Source organism: Mobula hypostoma, chromosome 14, assembly GCF_963921235.1.
Source record: "Mobula hypostoma chromosome 14, sMobHyp1.1, whole genome shotgun sequence".
Lineage (NCBI taxonomy): Eukaryota > Metazoa > Chordata > Chondrichthyes > Myliobatiformes > Myliobatidae > Mobula > Mobula hypostoma.
In genome coordinates this window covers 35372234-35388412 of record NC_086110.1, presented here as the reverse complement: position 1 = coordinate 35388412, position 16179 = coordinate 35372234, and the positions used below count along the sequence as shown (strand labels likewise).

The 16179-nt window shown below is 39.1% G+C and overlaps 1 protein-coding gene across 1 annotated transcript in view; it reads right to left on the bottom strand.

Moving 5' to 3' along the window:
- LOC134356492 (neuropilin and tolloid-like protein 2) overlaps positions 1-16179 on the bottom strand; it is a 46161-nt gene that overhangs the window by 8853 nt on the left and 21129 nt on the right. The window contains exons 3-8 of the mRNA XM_063067449.1: positions 13630-13770; positions 13111-13359; positions 6883-6927; positions 6648-6775; positions 1392-1620; positions 300-413 (exon numbers count right to left, since the gene is read on the bottom strand). Of these exons, the coding sequence (XP_062923519.1) occupies positions 300-413; positions 1392-1620; positions 6648-6775; positions 6883-6927; positions 13111-13359; positions 13630-13770 (906 nt within the window). The remainder of the gene's footprint in view (positions 1-299; positions 414-1391; positions 1621-6647; positions 6776-6882; positions 6928-13110; positions 13360-13629; positions 13771-16179) is intronic.

The following is a 16179-nucleotide window of genomic DNA, read 5'->3' as shown; positions in this document are numbered from 1 at the left end:
CCATTTTTACTTGGTGACAGACCACCATTTTGTAACTGAACTGAACTTTTCAGATTTTATTAGGGAATGAAATGAGCTATTAAATCAGACTTCTATATAATGGCTGTGGAAGTGTCAAAACTGGTTAAGATCTGTTAGGGCTGGCAAACCAGTGCTTAATGGAATCTTTGAATGAGATAAATATACTGATTTAATCCATAAATACAACTGTCGGCGAGAAATGGCCTTTGTCAGGTCTGATGAAGGGAAGACTTTTCTTCTTTACAAATGCTCTCACAATGCAAGAGAAACAATGTTACCTTTGCAATGATTTTCGTCCCATGGGTACACGCAGTTCTGGACTCCATTACAAACCAACGAATTATTGATGCACATGTTGCTGTGGCAAAAAAATGTGTTGTCTTGGCAGGGAGCTGTGAAGCAAAGGTTAGTGTCACTATAAATTATAGCACAGCGACTGTCTTTTAGAATCTTATACAAGCGATGTGGCATAGTATTATGTATGGCCATTTAACCATGAACAAGTAAACACAGTAAATGGGCACTTTGAAAAGGTCGTGACTTTTATGTCCCATTTAGGTAAACTGGTCATGGCTTCATTATTCACTGAGGGAGATTTATTAACCGAATCTCCCTCACAACACTTCAGTTACCAGCATTCTTAAATAGGGGAAATGAATCAGAAAACAACAAAACTATAATGGAGTGATGCACCATTAAAATGTGTTATGATGCGGAATATTTTGTACCCAGAGATCCAATTTTTCATGGTGATCTTTTCAGGAATTTATGTGGATCAATTGCTTTTTTAGAATGCTCGGACAGAAAGTAAGTGCATGTGTCAGACTACCTGGAATTGTTGATTACTCTGCAGGTGTTAAGTTGCCAGAGTTAAAAGTACAGATTTATCTTCATGCATGCGGCATCTACTATGAATAATTTACAACATTAGTGTCTACAGGTATGTTGTAAAATACACGAGACAGGAACATAACATGAAAGGGTTTATGGGCTCAGATGTGCTCTTCATTATTAATGAAAAAGCCCTATTGAAGTATGCATTTTTATATACCTAATCTAAAACTGGAAGAGATGATATAACTCTATAAATATCACTGAAAATATTTATAAATGTGGTTTAATAAGTATTTTTGCATTCACTTGACTGCTTCTGGTTTGCGATGGCTGGGGAATCACATTGAACCCAATCGCGCAAGTATTGCACTGCATAATTTCCAATCTTGCATTTTTGATATTGATATTAAAATTCTGCTGCCATATTAGAATGTGGCGGATATTTTGTAAAAGCATTACCACCTGAGGCAATCTATTGTGTGAGAATCTCGCAAGAAACGGAATCGTGCTAACATCAGCAGGCTGCATTCACTTACGATCCACAAATGAAGTAAAGAGCATTTGGAATCTGCTGCGCCTACTGCCCTCGTCGGCCCACATGCGAACCACGCCCACCCCAGTTTGCAGCATTACGTCATTGGCTACAGTGCTACAGAACTTGGCCTTTAAGTTTTCAATGGCACTGCTCCCATCATACACAGCGACAAAATTTCTCTTGCATTCGTTGGAGTGATCCATTTGATAGTCGATAAAACGTAAATAAATCTGCCAACAGAAAGACGTTGAATTTCAGTAACAGATTTTTCTCTTCGCTGTTCTTTCAAGGTTATTATTTCATATTTTCACAGCTAAAGAAAGAGTCGGCAAACAGCAGGCCCATCACAACCATGTATCAAGGAGGCTGGTGATATCACTTCTCCAAGGGTTAACCATTAATAAATACAGTGGATTCCGGTTAATTGGGCCATTGGTTAACCGGAACAGCTGCTTATTTAGGTCAACTCTTAAAGAACAAAAACTAATTGAGAAAACAGCCCTTTGTTTATTTGGGGCACTACGCTGCTTAACTGGGGAGGAGACTCCTGCTGAACATTTTCTAACTAGTGTCAGTCATGTGCACTTGTGTGGCCTTTACACAATACACTGTGCTTACAGTGAACAGTTTTTGTGTTGGTGTTGAAATATCCGTGATTTTTGTCACCGATCGTTGGCGAGCAATAAACTGTAAGACAATTCAGAACTGTTTTGCTCACTGTAGTTTCAAGCATTGAGTCTTAGAGATGCCAGAAATAGCTGGGAGTTAAAATGAAATGATTTCACTATTTCAACAAGTTAGGGACTATGAAGAACGTGAAGGTATCGACAATCATTTTGAATATTACAATTAAAGTAAAGATTTGGAGGATGCAATTGTTGAAAGCACTGTTTGAAGGCAGTCCACTACCTGCACTAGGTTCTGCACTGATTTTGTCCATCTACAGTTAATCAAAAGAATTCTCAGCATACGTTGAATGAATTCCTCTGTCAATAGATATTAGGAACTAATATACTGTTTTATAGTACTGTCATAGTTTTGGTAATGTTCTAATTTATTCTGTATTTCATTTAAATACATAATTTGTTAAACAGTAGTTTGTCTTTTTTTATACCTTTTAAACTATTTCCATGAAACTTCAGCTAATTGGGCCAAAATCTACTAGCCCCAATGTGTCCCTATTTAGCAGAATCCACAGTATTTTAGATTTTGACTGAATTTTTAGACATTTTAAATTTTAGATTTCACGTGTATCAATGTGGGCATATTAGACCTGGAGGTTCATGGTCAAACTGGTATCTCTCAGATCAAACACGATGCTTCTTTTATTCTGTGTCTGGGGAATAATCCCTCTTGTGCCAGTAAGCCACCAGTTTCCCACATTAAACCAACTTATTCACCGATTTACACAGAAATGTACAGATACAAGGACTTAGTATGTACTGAACATTGAACCTGAGCTTCATTAAGTAGAAAATAAATTCATTGTCAAGTGATGGACTTTTTTTAAGATTGAAATATAAAGATTTTGTTTATTACATGCTTGGAATGTTTGAGAATGTCTATCACTAAATGCAGGCAGCTACCTGATGCATTGGCTGCACACTTTGAGAAAGTGTGATGAGCATCTGTATGTTTGATGTCAGTATGAAGAGAGATTTACAGAAATCTCGGTGACATCATTGGTCGTGGAGTCGTAAGGAAATCAGCATGGCAAACGACTCCTCTGCCCTGTGAGTCCATACATATTAGCAACCACTCATTTCCACTGATCCTATGTTAAGCTTAGGTTTTAATCTCCGCACACTTTCTTCATCTCCCCCCTCAGACTCACACACAGAGCATTCACCTACACATTTTACAGTGGCCAATTAACACACCAACCCACACATCTTTGCGGTATGGGAGGAAAAGAAAGCATCTGAAGGATATCCATGCAGTCACAGGTAGAGCATGCAAACTCCACTTAGGCAGCACTGAATTGAACTTGGGTCTCCGGTGCTATTGCTTAGCAGTTCTGCTAACTGAGCTACCATGCCAGTAGTAGTACAATTTGACTGTAATGACACTTGAACATGATTCCTTCACACCAAAGCAGACTGAAATGGGTAATTGAGACCTGAATTGGTTAGAAGGTTCCAAACTTGCCTAGTCCACTGTTTAAGAGTGCAAGATACCTTCCAGGTGAAGGCATCTCCCCCCACCCCCAACTTTCTGCTGATGTCTTAAAGATTGCAGCTCAGCTCTTTAACCAAATTACATCACAGTCAGATTTCTGTTTGATCAACCCTTTCTGCCTGACCTCCATCAATAATCGCCTATCTGCCCAACTTCCTGGTCACCTGGAGCTGAACCTCAGCCTCAAATCATCTCTCCATCTTGTCCTGACATCCAGCACTGGTATAAACCTTTTATACACTCAACCTGGAGCCTATCTAATGTCCTTCACGAAGTAACCAAAGCAAGTGTGCAAGGCATATTCTGCATCAGATGGTATTCTAAATCACAAAATACTTTAAGCCTCATCCATAGCAAAATTTTGTAGCAGGGGTATCTCCTATAAAACTAGGGCAATCCCTATTCCCATCTCTCCACAACATTACTTAAGACATTCCCTTTTGTGCCAATCTAATTTCTAGGCCAGAGTCTCTGCACTGTTTCTTGTGTGCCGCAGAAATTATTACCGCCATCCAAAATTGGTATATGAAAATGAAGCTGACAAAGTATAATTTATCAACATCGATTATCTTGTGTAGCTTTGCAATATTAGGGTAGTTGAGTTACATAGAACATAAACCATAGAAATCTACAGCACATTACAGGCCCTTTGGCCAACAATGTAGTGCCGACCATGTAACCTACTCTAGGAACTGCCTAGAATTTCTCTACTGCATAGCCCTCTATTTTTCTAAGCTCCACGTACACCTATCTAATAGTCTCTTAAAAGACCCGATTGTATCCACCTCTACCACCTTTGCTGGCAGTACATTCCACACACTCACCACTCTGTGTGAAAAACTTACCTCTGACATCCCCCCTGTACCTACTTCCAAGCACCTTAAAACTATGCCCCCTCGTGTTAGCTATTTCAGCCCTGGGAAAAAGCCTTTGACTATCCACACAATCAATGCCTTTCATCAGGTCACCTCTCATCCTCCATCGCTCCAAGTTCACAACCTATTCTTATAAGGCACGCTCTCCAATCCAGGCAACATCCTTGTAAATCTCCTCTGCACGCTCTCAATTGTATCTACATCCTTCCTGTTCTTTTACTATCAGAGGTTGACAGTGTATACTGTATATTGACATTAAGGGAGACCATTTGCGTACAAATCTATGATGCCATTGTGGTTATGTTCTTTTCGGTTCCTTTGGGACACAGAATTAAAGAGCAACTGAGTTAAGAAAGATTCATACCCATTCATTTAAAGGGTTGGCAATATAATTATCAATACACAATAATATTTAATTTTGATTTTTTATATAAAAGAAGTTTGAACACTAATGTTAAATATATATATAGCATTAAATGGCCTTACTATGTAAGACTATGGAGTCATCTCAAATTACATATAATACACACTATTACATGCACTTGATTGTCTTATATGTAGATATATTTTCCAGTAAAGCAAAGCACGAAGAAACCCCAATGAAACTGTTAGAAAACACATTTATATTCTGCAACATGTCTGTTGATTACAAAGAATAGTTTAGCATTTTAATTATTTCTTCTAGCATTAATTGAAAACTTTTCTTAGTGTTAGCCTCTGAGTCTTATCTAATGCTAATCTGCATAAGACAAATTCCAGTAATCAATGTTGACTTGTGGATAAACTTAATCGTTCAATACTAAGTCTAAATGAACTAGCTTAGTCTCATGGGATCCCAGTGCTACCGAGTAATGAATTGTATCTATCATGCGTGATGCAGTAAATTGTTTATCATACTTAGAAACAGCAGAGCTTTCAATGTCAATGACAATTAAAGTAATTCATGGAAGTTACTATAATGCCCAAGGTATAATTAGTTGTTCAAACTAGAAACTTTGGTACTGATTGTATTATTCTGCAGGACATGACGAGCATACTTGAAGAAAATATCAAATGGCTACCTGCCAAATAAGGAAGTAGAATGATTGAATATAATTTTTAAATAGTGGTTGGAGGTCAAATGACAGTTGACTTGCAAATTCCAATTTCCCTGCCTCGGGGACAATTCCTATTAATCAGTAATGAAAACAAACGACTTTTAGTAGAGTAAGCAATCTTTTCAAAATTATAGCAATGTATGGTTGCAAATGTATATTAGCCAGGTAGGAATTTTTCTCTCTGGCAGCATGGTTCTTAATGCTATTTATGTAATATCATTTTTCTATAATAGGTTTCAGTCTGTAATATGTCGGGATGTTATTGGTATTCATTAAGCTGAGGCTGTAAATATTTTAATATTAACTATTAACATTTGATGAAATTTCTTTATAATCAAAGTAAAATGCATAGCTATATTTTGAGCTGTGAAATTAACTAACATTCCCACACATTTTCACTAAAGAAAATCAGTCTGGAAAGTACAAGAGAAAGTGCACTAATACACTGCTTCCAATATTGCATTTTAATTGAAGAAAAAGTTTTAATAACAGATTGAGATTAATTTCAATTGTTTCTTAAGAAGAACAGTGGCATAGTGCGTGGATTGCTATAATGCCATAGTCACAACATACAATTGTAGAACAACCCATAAAACTGAATTATCCACCAATTAATAGCTTAAAATGAAGGAAATGTTACTTCCAGAATGTAATTTTCCTGTTAGCATTCACTATTTTAAGAAGTGTGCACATGAGAGAGACCTACAAATTTTATTCTATCTTCGATATTTTTTCTGGTATTAACAGAGGAAGTTTCATTGGATTTTCTTTATGTACCATTTGTGAAGAGTTTAAAATTATTTCCAAGAAAGATCAATAAGAGTAAGTTAAGCTTCCTTGCTATCGACTTTCTATCCTTTGAGATTTGAATTTATTGCAGAACTCGAAACAATGTGGATAAATCAGCAATGATTTCAGTATAATCTATGCCTCTCCATACTTATAACAAGACTAACAAATCTACTCATAAACAGTGTCCTCTTCATTTTGAACTAGCCTGGCCAAGAATTGCTATGATTTTTTTAGTCTAAACATCTTATAACAAATGTTCTAGCATACAGGTCTCTCATTGAACATTGCCCTGTGTAAAGAGGAAGTGTAACATACTTTAGATTTTGCAGGGGCTCTAATTGTCCAGATGCAGTCAATGGCTTCTCCTGGTTTTATTTTCCCCTCCTTTTCCACTTGACTGGAGTATATGATCCCATCAGACCCTGATAACTGAAACTGGCAATCTGGAGAGACATATTGGTAAGAGTGGTTAGAAAAAAGAAAACATTGAGATTTTATTCAATTAGGCTAATGTTAAAGAGTCATTTTGAATATGTAAGGGTTATCATACCTGGAATAGGATTCAAGATTCCACCAAGATAGATAAAGTCAGGATCTGCAAAAATAGGACCATTTGATTGTTTTGTCGTCTTACAACTAACATTCAAATTTAAAATATTTTGCTTTATTTTGTTTGAAGGAACATGACACTAAGTGATATGATAGAGCAACACATGCAAAATGTTGGAGGAACTCAGCGAGTGATCTGTGGAAGGGAATAAACAGGTAGTGTTTTGGGCCAAGACTCTCATCAGGATGAGAAATGAAGGGGGCGGAACTCAAAATAAGAAGATGGAGGGAAGGGAAGGAGTACAAGCTGGCAGGTGATAGTAGCAGAGATTACAGACGGGCAGCAGTGAGAGAGGGTCTCGCTGAACTATGAAATGGAAGATTTAATCTTCTGCTTGATGCATACCTCAAAGAGACCTTGCAGTGGAGCAAGAAATCATAAACATAAGGGATTCTGCAGTTGCTGGAAATCTAGAGCAACACACACAAAGTGCTAGAGAAAGTCAGCAGAAGGCAATATCTAAAGAAGGGAAGTGGTCATGGTTCTAAAAGACCAGTCACCACATTCCTGGGACATGGTTATTCTGGTTTCTTGAGAACAGAATTGGCTACAGGGATAATTGGTCAACATTCAGATGATCAATGTATACAGAATATCAATATATATTCTTGCAATAACATTTTGGGGTCATTTTCGATTAAACAGCCCGACGTTTAATCTATAAGAGCAGATTTCATAAGGGGTAAACTTAACAAGTAACTTGCTCATTATCTCTCAAAAGATCCTCCTCCATCAAGTCAGCATTGCAAAGCAATATTGACTTCTTGCTTGAATGGACGGGCTTTAACCACATAAAAAAGACTTGCAACCATCCAGGTCTCAGCAATACACTTGATTGTTGTTGGTGCTCTGCACTCACTATTCAGTTACCGATATCCTAGCATACATCACTTCATCTTGAGAAAGATTCCTCTAAAATATCTCCCTTCTCTACAAATCCCTGTTGCAATATTGTGAAAATACAGGCATCTCCAAGCTCCCCTTTAAGTTAGATTGCATCATGGAAGGAACAACTGAGAGCTCCTTCTTTTTGCTGGAACTAGTTACTCGACATCATTGTTGGTGGCTGACACATCCAGAAAAGAATAACTCTTTATTATCCACTAATCTCTTTACTACACTAATTCATCTTGTACTGTCACCCTTTTGTCACTTAAAATCTCCTGCATTTCACTAGATCATAGCGTCTTTTTCTTTTCCTCTCTCTTTTCTTCTTTCCTGTTTCTGGATCTGAAAGCATCCTTAATTTTGAACATTTTGGAAATACTAAATCTGTTTCTCTTCTCATCATGCTGCCTAACCTGCTGAGGATTTCAACATTTCCTGTTTTTATTTCATATTTCCATCATCTGCGTGATTTTAGTTTTGTTTTATTGTTGGTGCATAAACTCCCCCTGAGGGCTGGAATGGCTGGGATTCTACACTTCAATGAAATGTAGACATAGAGGTGAAGGAGATTTATAAGGCGATGACGAGAATATAATTGGTACCTTCACCCTTTGACAATTATGAGTAGCTGCACATCACATTTGACGTAGAAAAATCTAAATCTTTTGCCAGAAAACATCTCCAGATTTAGCCTGCTTTTTGTGAATGGAATTTTGCTTTCATCGTTGATGTATGTCGGACTACCAGTAACTGAGCTGTCACTAGCTGGATCAATGTTCATATAGATTGGCTGATCGTTAACTTTACTTTAATATTAAAATTACCGCATTTCTCTCTAATATAGTATCTATGCTATTTAGGTTTTATGTCTCTTTAATCAGCTTAATAATGGACAAGTCCGAGTGCCTGTCAGGACACTGAGTACAGGAGTTGGGACATTATGTTGCAGTTGTACAAGCAGAAGGTGAGCTGCACTTGGAATACCATGTTCAGTATTGGTCACCCTTTTATAGAAAGGAAGTGGTTAGACTGAAGAATGCAGAAAAAAATTACAAGGATGTTGCCCCGAGTTATAGTAAGAGAGGCTAGATCCTTATTCCTTGGAACATAGGAGAATGAGGGGGTGAACATAGAACATAGAATAGTACAGCACAGTACAGGCCCTTCGGCCCACAATGTTGTGCCGACCCTCAAACCCTGCCTCCCATATAACCCCCCACCCTAAATCCCTCCATATACCTGTCTAGTAGTCTCTTAAACTTCACTAGTGTATCTGCCTCCATCACTGACTCAGGCAGTGCATTCCACGCACCAACCACTCTCTGGGTAAAAAACCTTCCTCTAATATCCCCCTTGAACTTCCCACCCCTTACCTTAAAGCCATGTCCTCTTGTATTGAGCAGTGGTGCCCTGGGGAAGAGGCGCTGGCTATCCATTCTATCTATCCCTCTTAAAATCTTGTACACCTCTATCATGTCTCCTCTCATCCTCCTTCTCTCCAAAGAGTAAAGCCCTAGCTCCCTTAATCTCTGATCATAATCCATACTCCCCTAAACCAGGCAGCATCCTGGTAAATCTCCTCTGTACCCTTTCCAATGCTTCCACATCCTTCCTATAGTGAGGTGACCAAAACTGGACACAGTACTCCAAGTGTGGCCTAACCAGAGTTTTATAGAGCTGCGTCATTACATCGCGACTCTTAAACACTATCCCTCGACTTATGAAAGCTAACACTCCATAAGCTTTCTTCACTACCCTATCCACCTGTGAGGCAACTTTCAGGGACCTGTGGACATGTACCCTGAGATCCCTCTGCTCCTCCGCACTACACTACACTACCTTAGGGAAATGTTTAAAATTATGAGAGGTGCAGGTAAAACAGATGGTAACAATGTATTCCCCAGGAGAGGAGACTCCAAAATCAAAGGGCATCAATTTAGGTTGAGAGGGGAAAGATGTAAAAGGGACCTGAGGGTCAACCCTTCCATGCAGAGGTTAGTGAGTACCTGGAACGAGCTGTCAGAAGCAGTGGTTGAGGCAGGTACAATAGTATTATTTAAGAAGCACTTGAGCAGGTAGGTGAAGGGGCGGACATGGCCTAAACACAGGAAATTGGGACTAGCTGGGTGAGCACCCTGGTTGACATGCAGTTGTTGGGCTGAGGGGCCTGTACTCATGCTATATCTCTCAATGAGTCTTATAACACTAAGTCTCTCTTTTGTGGCGTCTCACCCCCCCCCCCTTCAAATTAAGAACCTACTTGGGGACAGACATTACTCTGGCTTGCAGGCTTGGGTCTGGTCTTACACGTGCTGAGTTATATTTCTTGTTAAGTTGGACTACTTCACTGCTGTAAAGTGACATACCCATCATGGATGACCTCCAGCATATTAGTAAGCACTTTCACTATGAGACCTGTCATTTGCACCAAAATCACTCACATCATTAACACTTCACCATGGCTGAAATGCTTTAGCATGTTTGGCAAAATGTCTATCAATGTGGTGATTTTATATGCATGTTTAAACTATAATTCTTGTGCATTTAATTACTTAGCCTGAACTTGCTTGCTGTAAAAGGGGACACAAATTTGCCAGCAGTCGTCAATGCAGGTGAAAAATGACAGCGAAAAGGCTAGTTCTTCAGCACAGCAGTAGTATAATCAATGGTCTCACTGCTTATGAATTTCTGCAGCCACCAGTGGTGTCAGTTTACTGGAATTCTATAGTCTACAATCACATCATTGAGCTAAAAGACTTTCGTGTTGTTTGTCATCAGAAGCCTGCTGTAGTGGATTTCTCATTCTTCAGTCAGAAAAAATACTCTCTCCTGTTCTCATATAGAAATGCTTTAAGTAGTTACCTTCACCCTCTTTGTCACTTTCACCAGTATTACTTATCCTGAAGAACATCTCCATCTCTTCTACTTAAGTCTGATAAACACCAGAATTCCTGGGTTGGGTGGTGAGCTCCGGCCTCAGTTTATTCCTGTTTTAATAGTTACAAAGCTTACACTTAACAATCAGTATGCCCTGCCCCTTATTCCTCCTATGCTTGAGTATGAGGCCAAGTCTTGTCATTTCTGGTCTGTCAGCAGTGGCGAACCTATGGCACGCACAAGAAATATGTTGGGATGCAGCCCCTCAATTCTATAAGCTCCACCCGTAAAAAATAATGCACAATGATTATCTTTACTCCCAAAAGAAGAAGTGAATGTTTTTTTGACAGCAGTGAGATGTTTTCACAGGAAATATCTCGAGCTGGTTTGGCACAAGCTAGACTGTTGCAAAAACGTGTGACATTGGATGATACATTTTGAAATCCTCACAGATCTGGTGTACACATCAGTATTTGGATAGTAAAACAGTTGGGCTAGATGGCATTGACTTCACTCTGCTTATATGCTTTCCTTTTGTCATTTGTGAGTGAACACTAGTTATTCAGTGATGATCATGGTAAGTACTGCATGTAGTTTAGCGCTTCCATTTGTTTTGCAATGGCAATGTTACCGGTATTTTCATCAACATATGTCCGTGAGTCATTATTTTCAATGATAAACTAGGTCAAGTTGAATTATAGGAGTAGACTTACTGATGAAACTAGTGCACAACTCTCAGAACAACCAAATATATACCAGATATAAAACATTTGTCATCATTAGTGCGCCAACAAAAGTCTCATTGAGAGTAATGAGCGCTTATGATTCTTTCCTTGATCTTTCATGAATGTGCACCAAAGCTGATAATTTCACATTCACATTTCTTATGTTACATATGAGATACAACAATGCAATTCGGAAATGATGTTATTTTTCAATTGTCATTTAAAAAGATTATATATTAATATTTTTTAATGTTTTCTAAAATACTTCATTTATTTCAATCTGTCTCTATTATATTTTTATTAATAGTAAAACAATAAATACATGCAAATATGCCACAGGACTCATCCTTTTTCCTTAAAAAAAGCCCATAACTATTGTTACAGGTTGAGTACCCCTTATCCTAAATGCTTGGGGCCAGAAGTGCTTTGGATTTTGGATTTTTTTGGATTTTGGAATATATAACGGGATAGCTTGGGATCACCATCATTTCTGACTCTGAATTTATGTGCTAGCAGTAAACAATCTTTATCTTACACTTGTTCAGCACACATGTGTACTGAACAGTCAAATTATTGCATACCATTAATAAAATGAAAATAAATGTGTGCAGGGACAGGGTAACAAAAGCAGCTCAGCAGCATCGGGAGAGAATACCTGAATCAGCTGTTGATCAACAACAAACAACGACAAGCTTTCAGTCTCCACCTAAGATGCCATGATTTGATTAAAAGGTTACAGCACACTGTATTTATATTTTGCCTTTTTTTGGGGTGTTTATGTAAAGTATAAAAACAATTGACATTGTAGACTTGCTCTGGTGTTAGATTTTCATCAGTGATGATCCTTAAAAATTCAATGTGTGTGCCTTTTCTGAAATTTCTGCAATCTGTCTGCTGAACATTCATGATTGCCTTCAATTTTCAGTTTGTCGTGATAGTTCTTTGCTTGTTTCATAATCAGCATACCGTTAAGCAGCATGTGTTCACTCCAACGCTGACAAATCCATTTTTTCGATACACCACTGAGATCTTAATTTCTCACTTTATGCAGTGTTTTTTAAAAAAATTCATTAACTTCTGTTCTTTACATATGTGAGGTGGTATCCCAGAAATGTCTGCGATGCCCAGAGACCCACACATCGCCTGGGAACCTAACCAGCGCTTCGTGGAATTTTCCATTTGTAATGTCATGTCGGCGCTCAAAAAATATTGGATTTCAGATCTTTTCAGATTTTGGAATTTCAGATAAGGTGTACTCAGCCTGTACTAATTACCATGGTGCACAAGAAATTTTTTAGAAGGTTAGCACCAATTCGGGCACATACTCTCAAAAAGGTTCACCACCCCTGCTGAAGGGTTTAGGTTTGCCCATTTTCCATGACGATACAGAAACTTGATACATTCAAGAATATTTCAAAAGTTTCATTCTTTTCTCTCTGTCACATCCTCATCACTTGTGTAAGGCATAAGCAATGTGTGGAATTTATGATATATTTATGGAAAAGCAATTTTGTAGAAATTACAGGTGGAAAACACAGAGAGCTCCAAAAGGTGTATCTGGTTACTTAAGGTCTTTCTCAGATGTGTATAATGATACACGTTTAACCAAATGTGTCATCCAATGAGATATTATACATATTTACTTAGACCACAGTGCACATTGTGGTAAATTAGTTACCTGGTACAAAAGTGTATTTTGCTCGAAATCCGAAGCCTTCTAATTCTTCATCTGAGGTAAATTTTACCCATAAGAATCTTCCAGATGATTTAATGAGTGACGGAGCTTGCTGACCACAGTAATGGTTTATGAGATGAGAGAATCCAAATGGTCCATCCCTGACTTCCAAGTTGTCAAATCGACAGTCCCAGGAAGGTTCAATGCTATAGGGTTCGTCGAACGTGAGTTCAATTCTTTGACGAGGGGCCGCTGCAGATACAACAAAATGCTAGTAAATGTACATAGTTCTAACAAGGCTAGGATTACCTCAGATATCAAGGTTATCAGTGGACGAAGTAATCTTGTCATTTTCTGGAACATTTTGAACAAGGGTGGAAAAAACCAATTACAGTTTAGTAGGTGTATCAAATTATACGGAGTCATTCTTCAACTAAATACTGTAGTTAATCCCTTATATACTGTGAAAACATCTTTGTAGGGCGCTGACACCAGGCTTCGAGTAAGTGGAAATTTCATTACCTTCCAGAATATAGATGCATTCTCTGTTGGGAGGGTAGGCATTTGGGTAGTTTGGTGAAGCAAAATATCCGCCATTGTCATTCCGGACCCAAATTCCGCATTGTTTTCCTGACTTATGATGCGGTATGAAGTTCTGTCCTTCTGTAAAAATGAAGCAAATACACTTTGTTTTAAACTCAAAGCTCAGTGTGTGGCAGGTTGGTATATGCTTGGGACATGGCTGTTGCTAAATGCTGAAAGTAAAATGCATTGAATAGAGATTGATGCACTAGTTTGATAGCTGATATAACAATGTGTTTGAAACACAGTGCTGAATACATTGCAGTCAAAATACCAACCTTACGATTAACGTGACAGCTGCATGTACCCAGCAACGACTACACTAGCTGTAGAAACAAGGAGAGATGTGTTCTACTCACTGACGACCATCTTAATAAACTCTCAAAAGCCATTAGACCAGATAATTATGTTAGTCAATGCTAGGACTTAAGCTTCAAGGACATTACTGTAGTGATCCAGAGAATCAATCAATTCATTCATGCAGTTGTCAGGGAACACAATGTCAAATGCAACAGCCATTGCAACGGTCATATTTGTCCAATTTCCATATTAGCTGACCAGTCAGGGCTCAATTCTAACTTCTGTGATTCACTCCACTCTCCAAGATTCAGCAATATAGCAGGGCACACACACTTAGGGCTCACAGCCCATGCAGGGCAAAATGTGTACATGACTAAGACAGTCAGATCAGTGTGGCTATTACAAGGCTGAAGATGATGAACAGTATCTGCCACCCACCTTGGAAAAGTACATTGTTTTATCACAGTCATAAGAAATCATAGATGTGGACCTCTTTTGCAGCTACATACAATTAGATGTCAACAATGCTAACCAGCAACACACACTATCCTTTAACCTTGATATAAGGATTCTTCTCATATATTAGGTTTTCCAATGGAATCATGTCTTTATCAAAGGTTTTCTAGTCACCTTGGTTAAAATACTTCAATGAGCGGGTCATTGTTTGTGTTGTAATTGATGTGCTGATTGTCAGGAGACGTCCTGAGTACCCATGTGAAGTCAAAGCAAAGGAAACATGTCTTTGAATTGAACTGACTTTATTACTTACATCCTTTACATACTTGAGGAGTAAAAATCTTTACGTTATGGCTCCGTCTAAGTGTGCAATGTGCAATTTATAGTAATTTGTAATAAATAGTGTGTACAACAGGACAGTCAATATAGCATAGAAATACAGTTGTATCAGTGTGAATTAATCAGTCTGATGGCCTGGTGGAAGAAGCTGTCCCGGAGCCTGTTGGTCCTGGCTTTAATGCTGCATACTGTTTCCCAGATGGTAGCAGCTGGAACAGCTTGTGGTTGGGGTGACTTGGGTCCCCAATGATCCTTCAGGCCCTTTTTACATACCTGTCTCTGTAAACGTCCTGAACAGTGGGAAGTTCACATCCACAGATGTACTGGGCTGTCTGCACCACTCTCAGCAGAGTCCTGTGATTGAGGGAAGTACAGTTCCCATACCAGGCTGTGATGCAGCCAGTCAGGATGCTCTCAGTTGTGCCCCTATAGAAAGTTCTTAGGATCTGGGGACTGATGACAAACTTCTTCAACCGTCTGAGTGAAAGAGGCGCTGTTGTGCTTTTTCACCGCACAGCCAGTATGTACAGACCACGTGAGATCCTCAGTGATGTGTATGCCAAGGAACTTAAAGCTGTTCACCCTCTCAACCCCAGATCCATTGATGTCTATAGGGGTTAGCCTGTCTCCATTCCTCCTGTAGTCCACAACCAGCTCCTTTGTTTTTACGACATTGAGGGAGAGGTTGTTTTCTTAACACCACTGTGTCAGGGTGATGACTTCTTCTCTATAGGCTCGCTCATTATTATTTGAGATAAGACCAATCTATGTAGTAAATTTAATTAGCAGATTGCTGCTGTGGGTGGTGTCACAGAGATGGGTATACAGAGAGTAAAGGAGGGGGCTTAGGACACAGCTCTGGGGGGGCTACTGTGTTGAGGGTCAGAGGGGCAGAGGTGAGGAAGCCCATTCTTATCACCTGCCGGTGATCTGACAGGAAGTCCAGGATCCAGCTGCACAAGGCAGGGTCAAGGCCAAGGTCTCTGAGCTTCTTGTCAAGTCTGGAGGGAAATATGGTGTTGAATGCTGAACTGTAGCCCAAGAACAGCATTCTCACATAAGCATCCTTCTTCTCCAGATGTGTAAGGATGGTGTGTAGAGCTGTGACTATTGTATCATCTGTCAATCGGTTGTGTCAGTAGGCGAATTGTAGGGGATCCACTGTGGGTGGTACCAAGCCGCAGACGTAATCCTTGACCAGCCTCCCAAACATTTGCTTGTTATAGAGGTGAGTGCGACAGGGCGCCAGTCATTCAGACATGTTACCTTGGCCTTTTTAGGTACAGGAACAATGGTGGATGTTTTGAAGCAAGAGAGCACTACAATGGGAGAGGGAGAGATTAAAAATGTCTGTAAACACACCTGCCAGTTGTGCCGTGCACATCTTGAGTACCT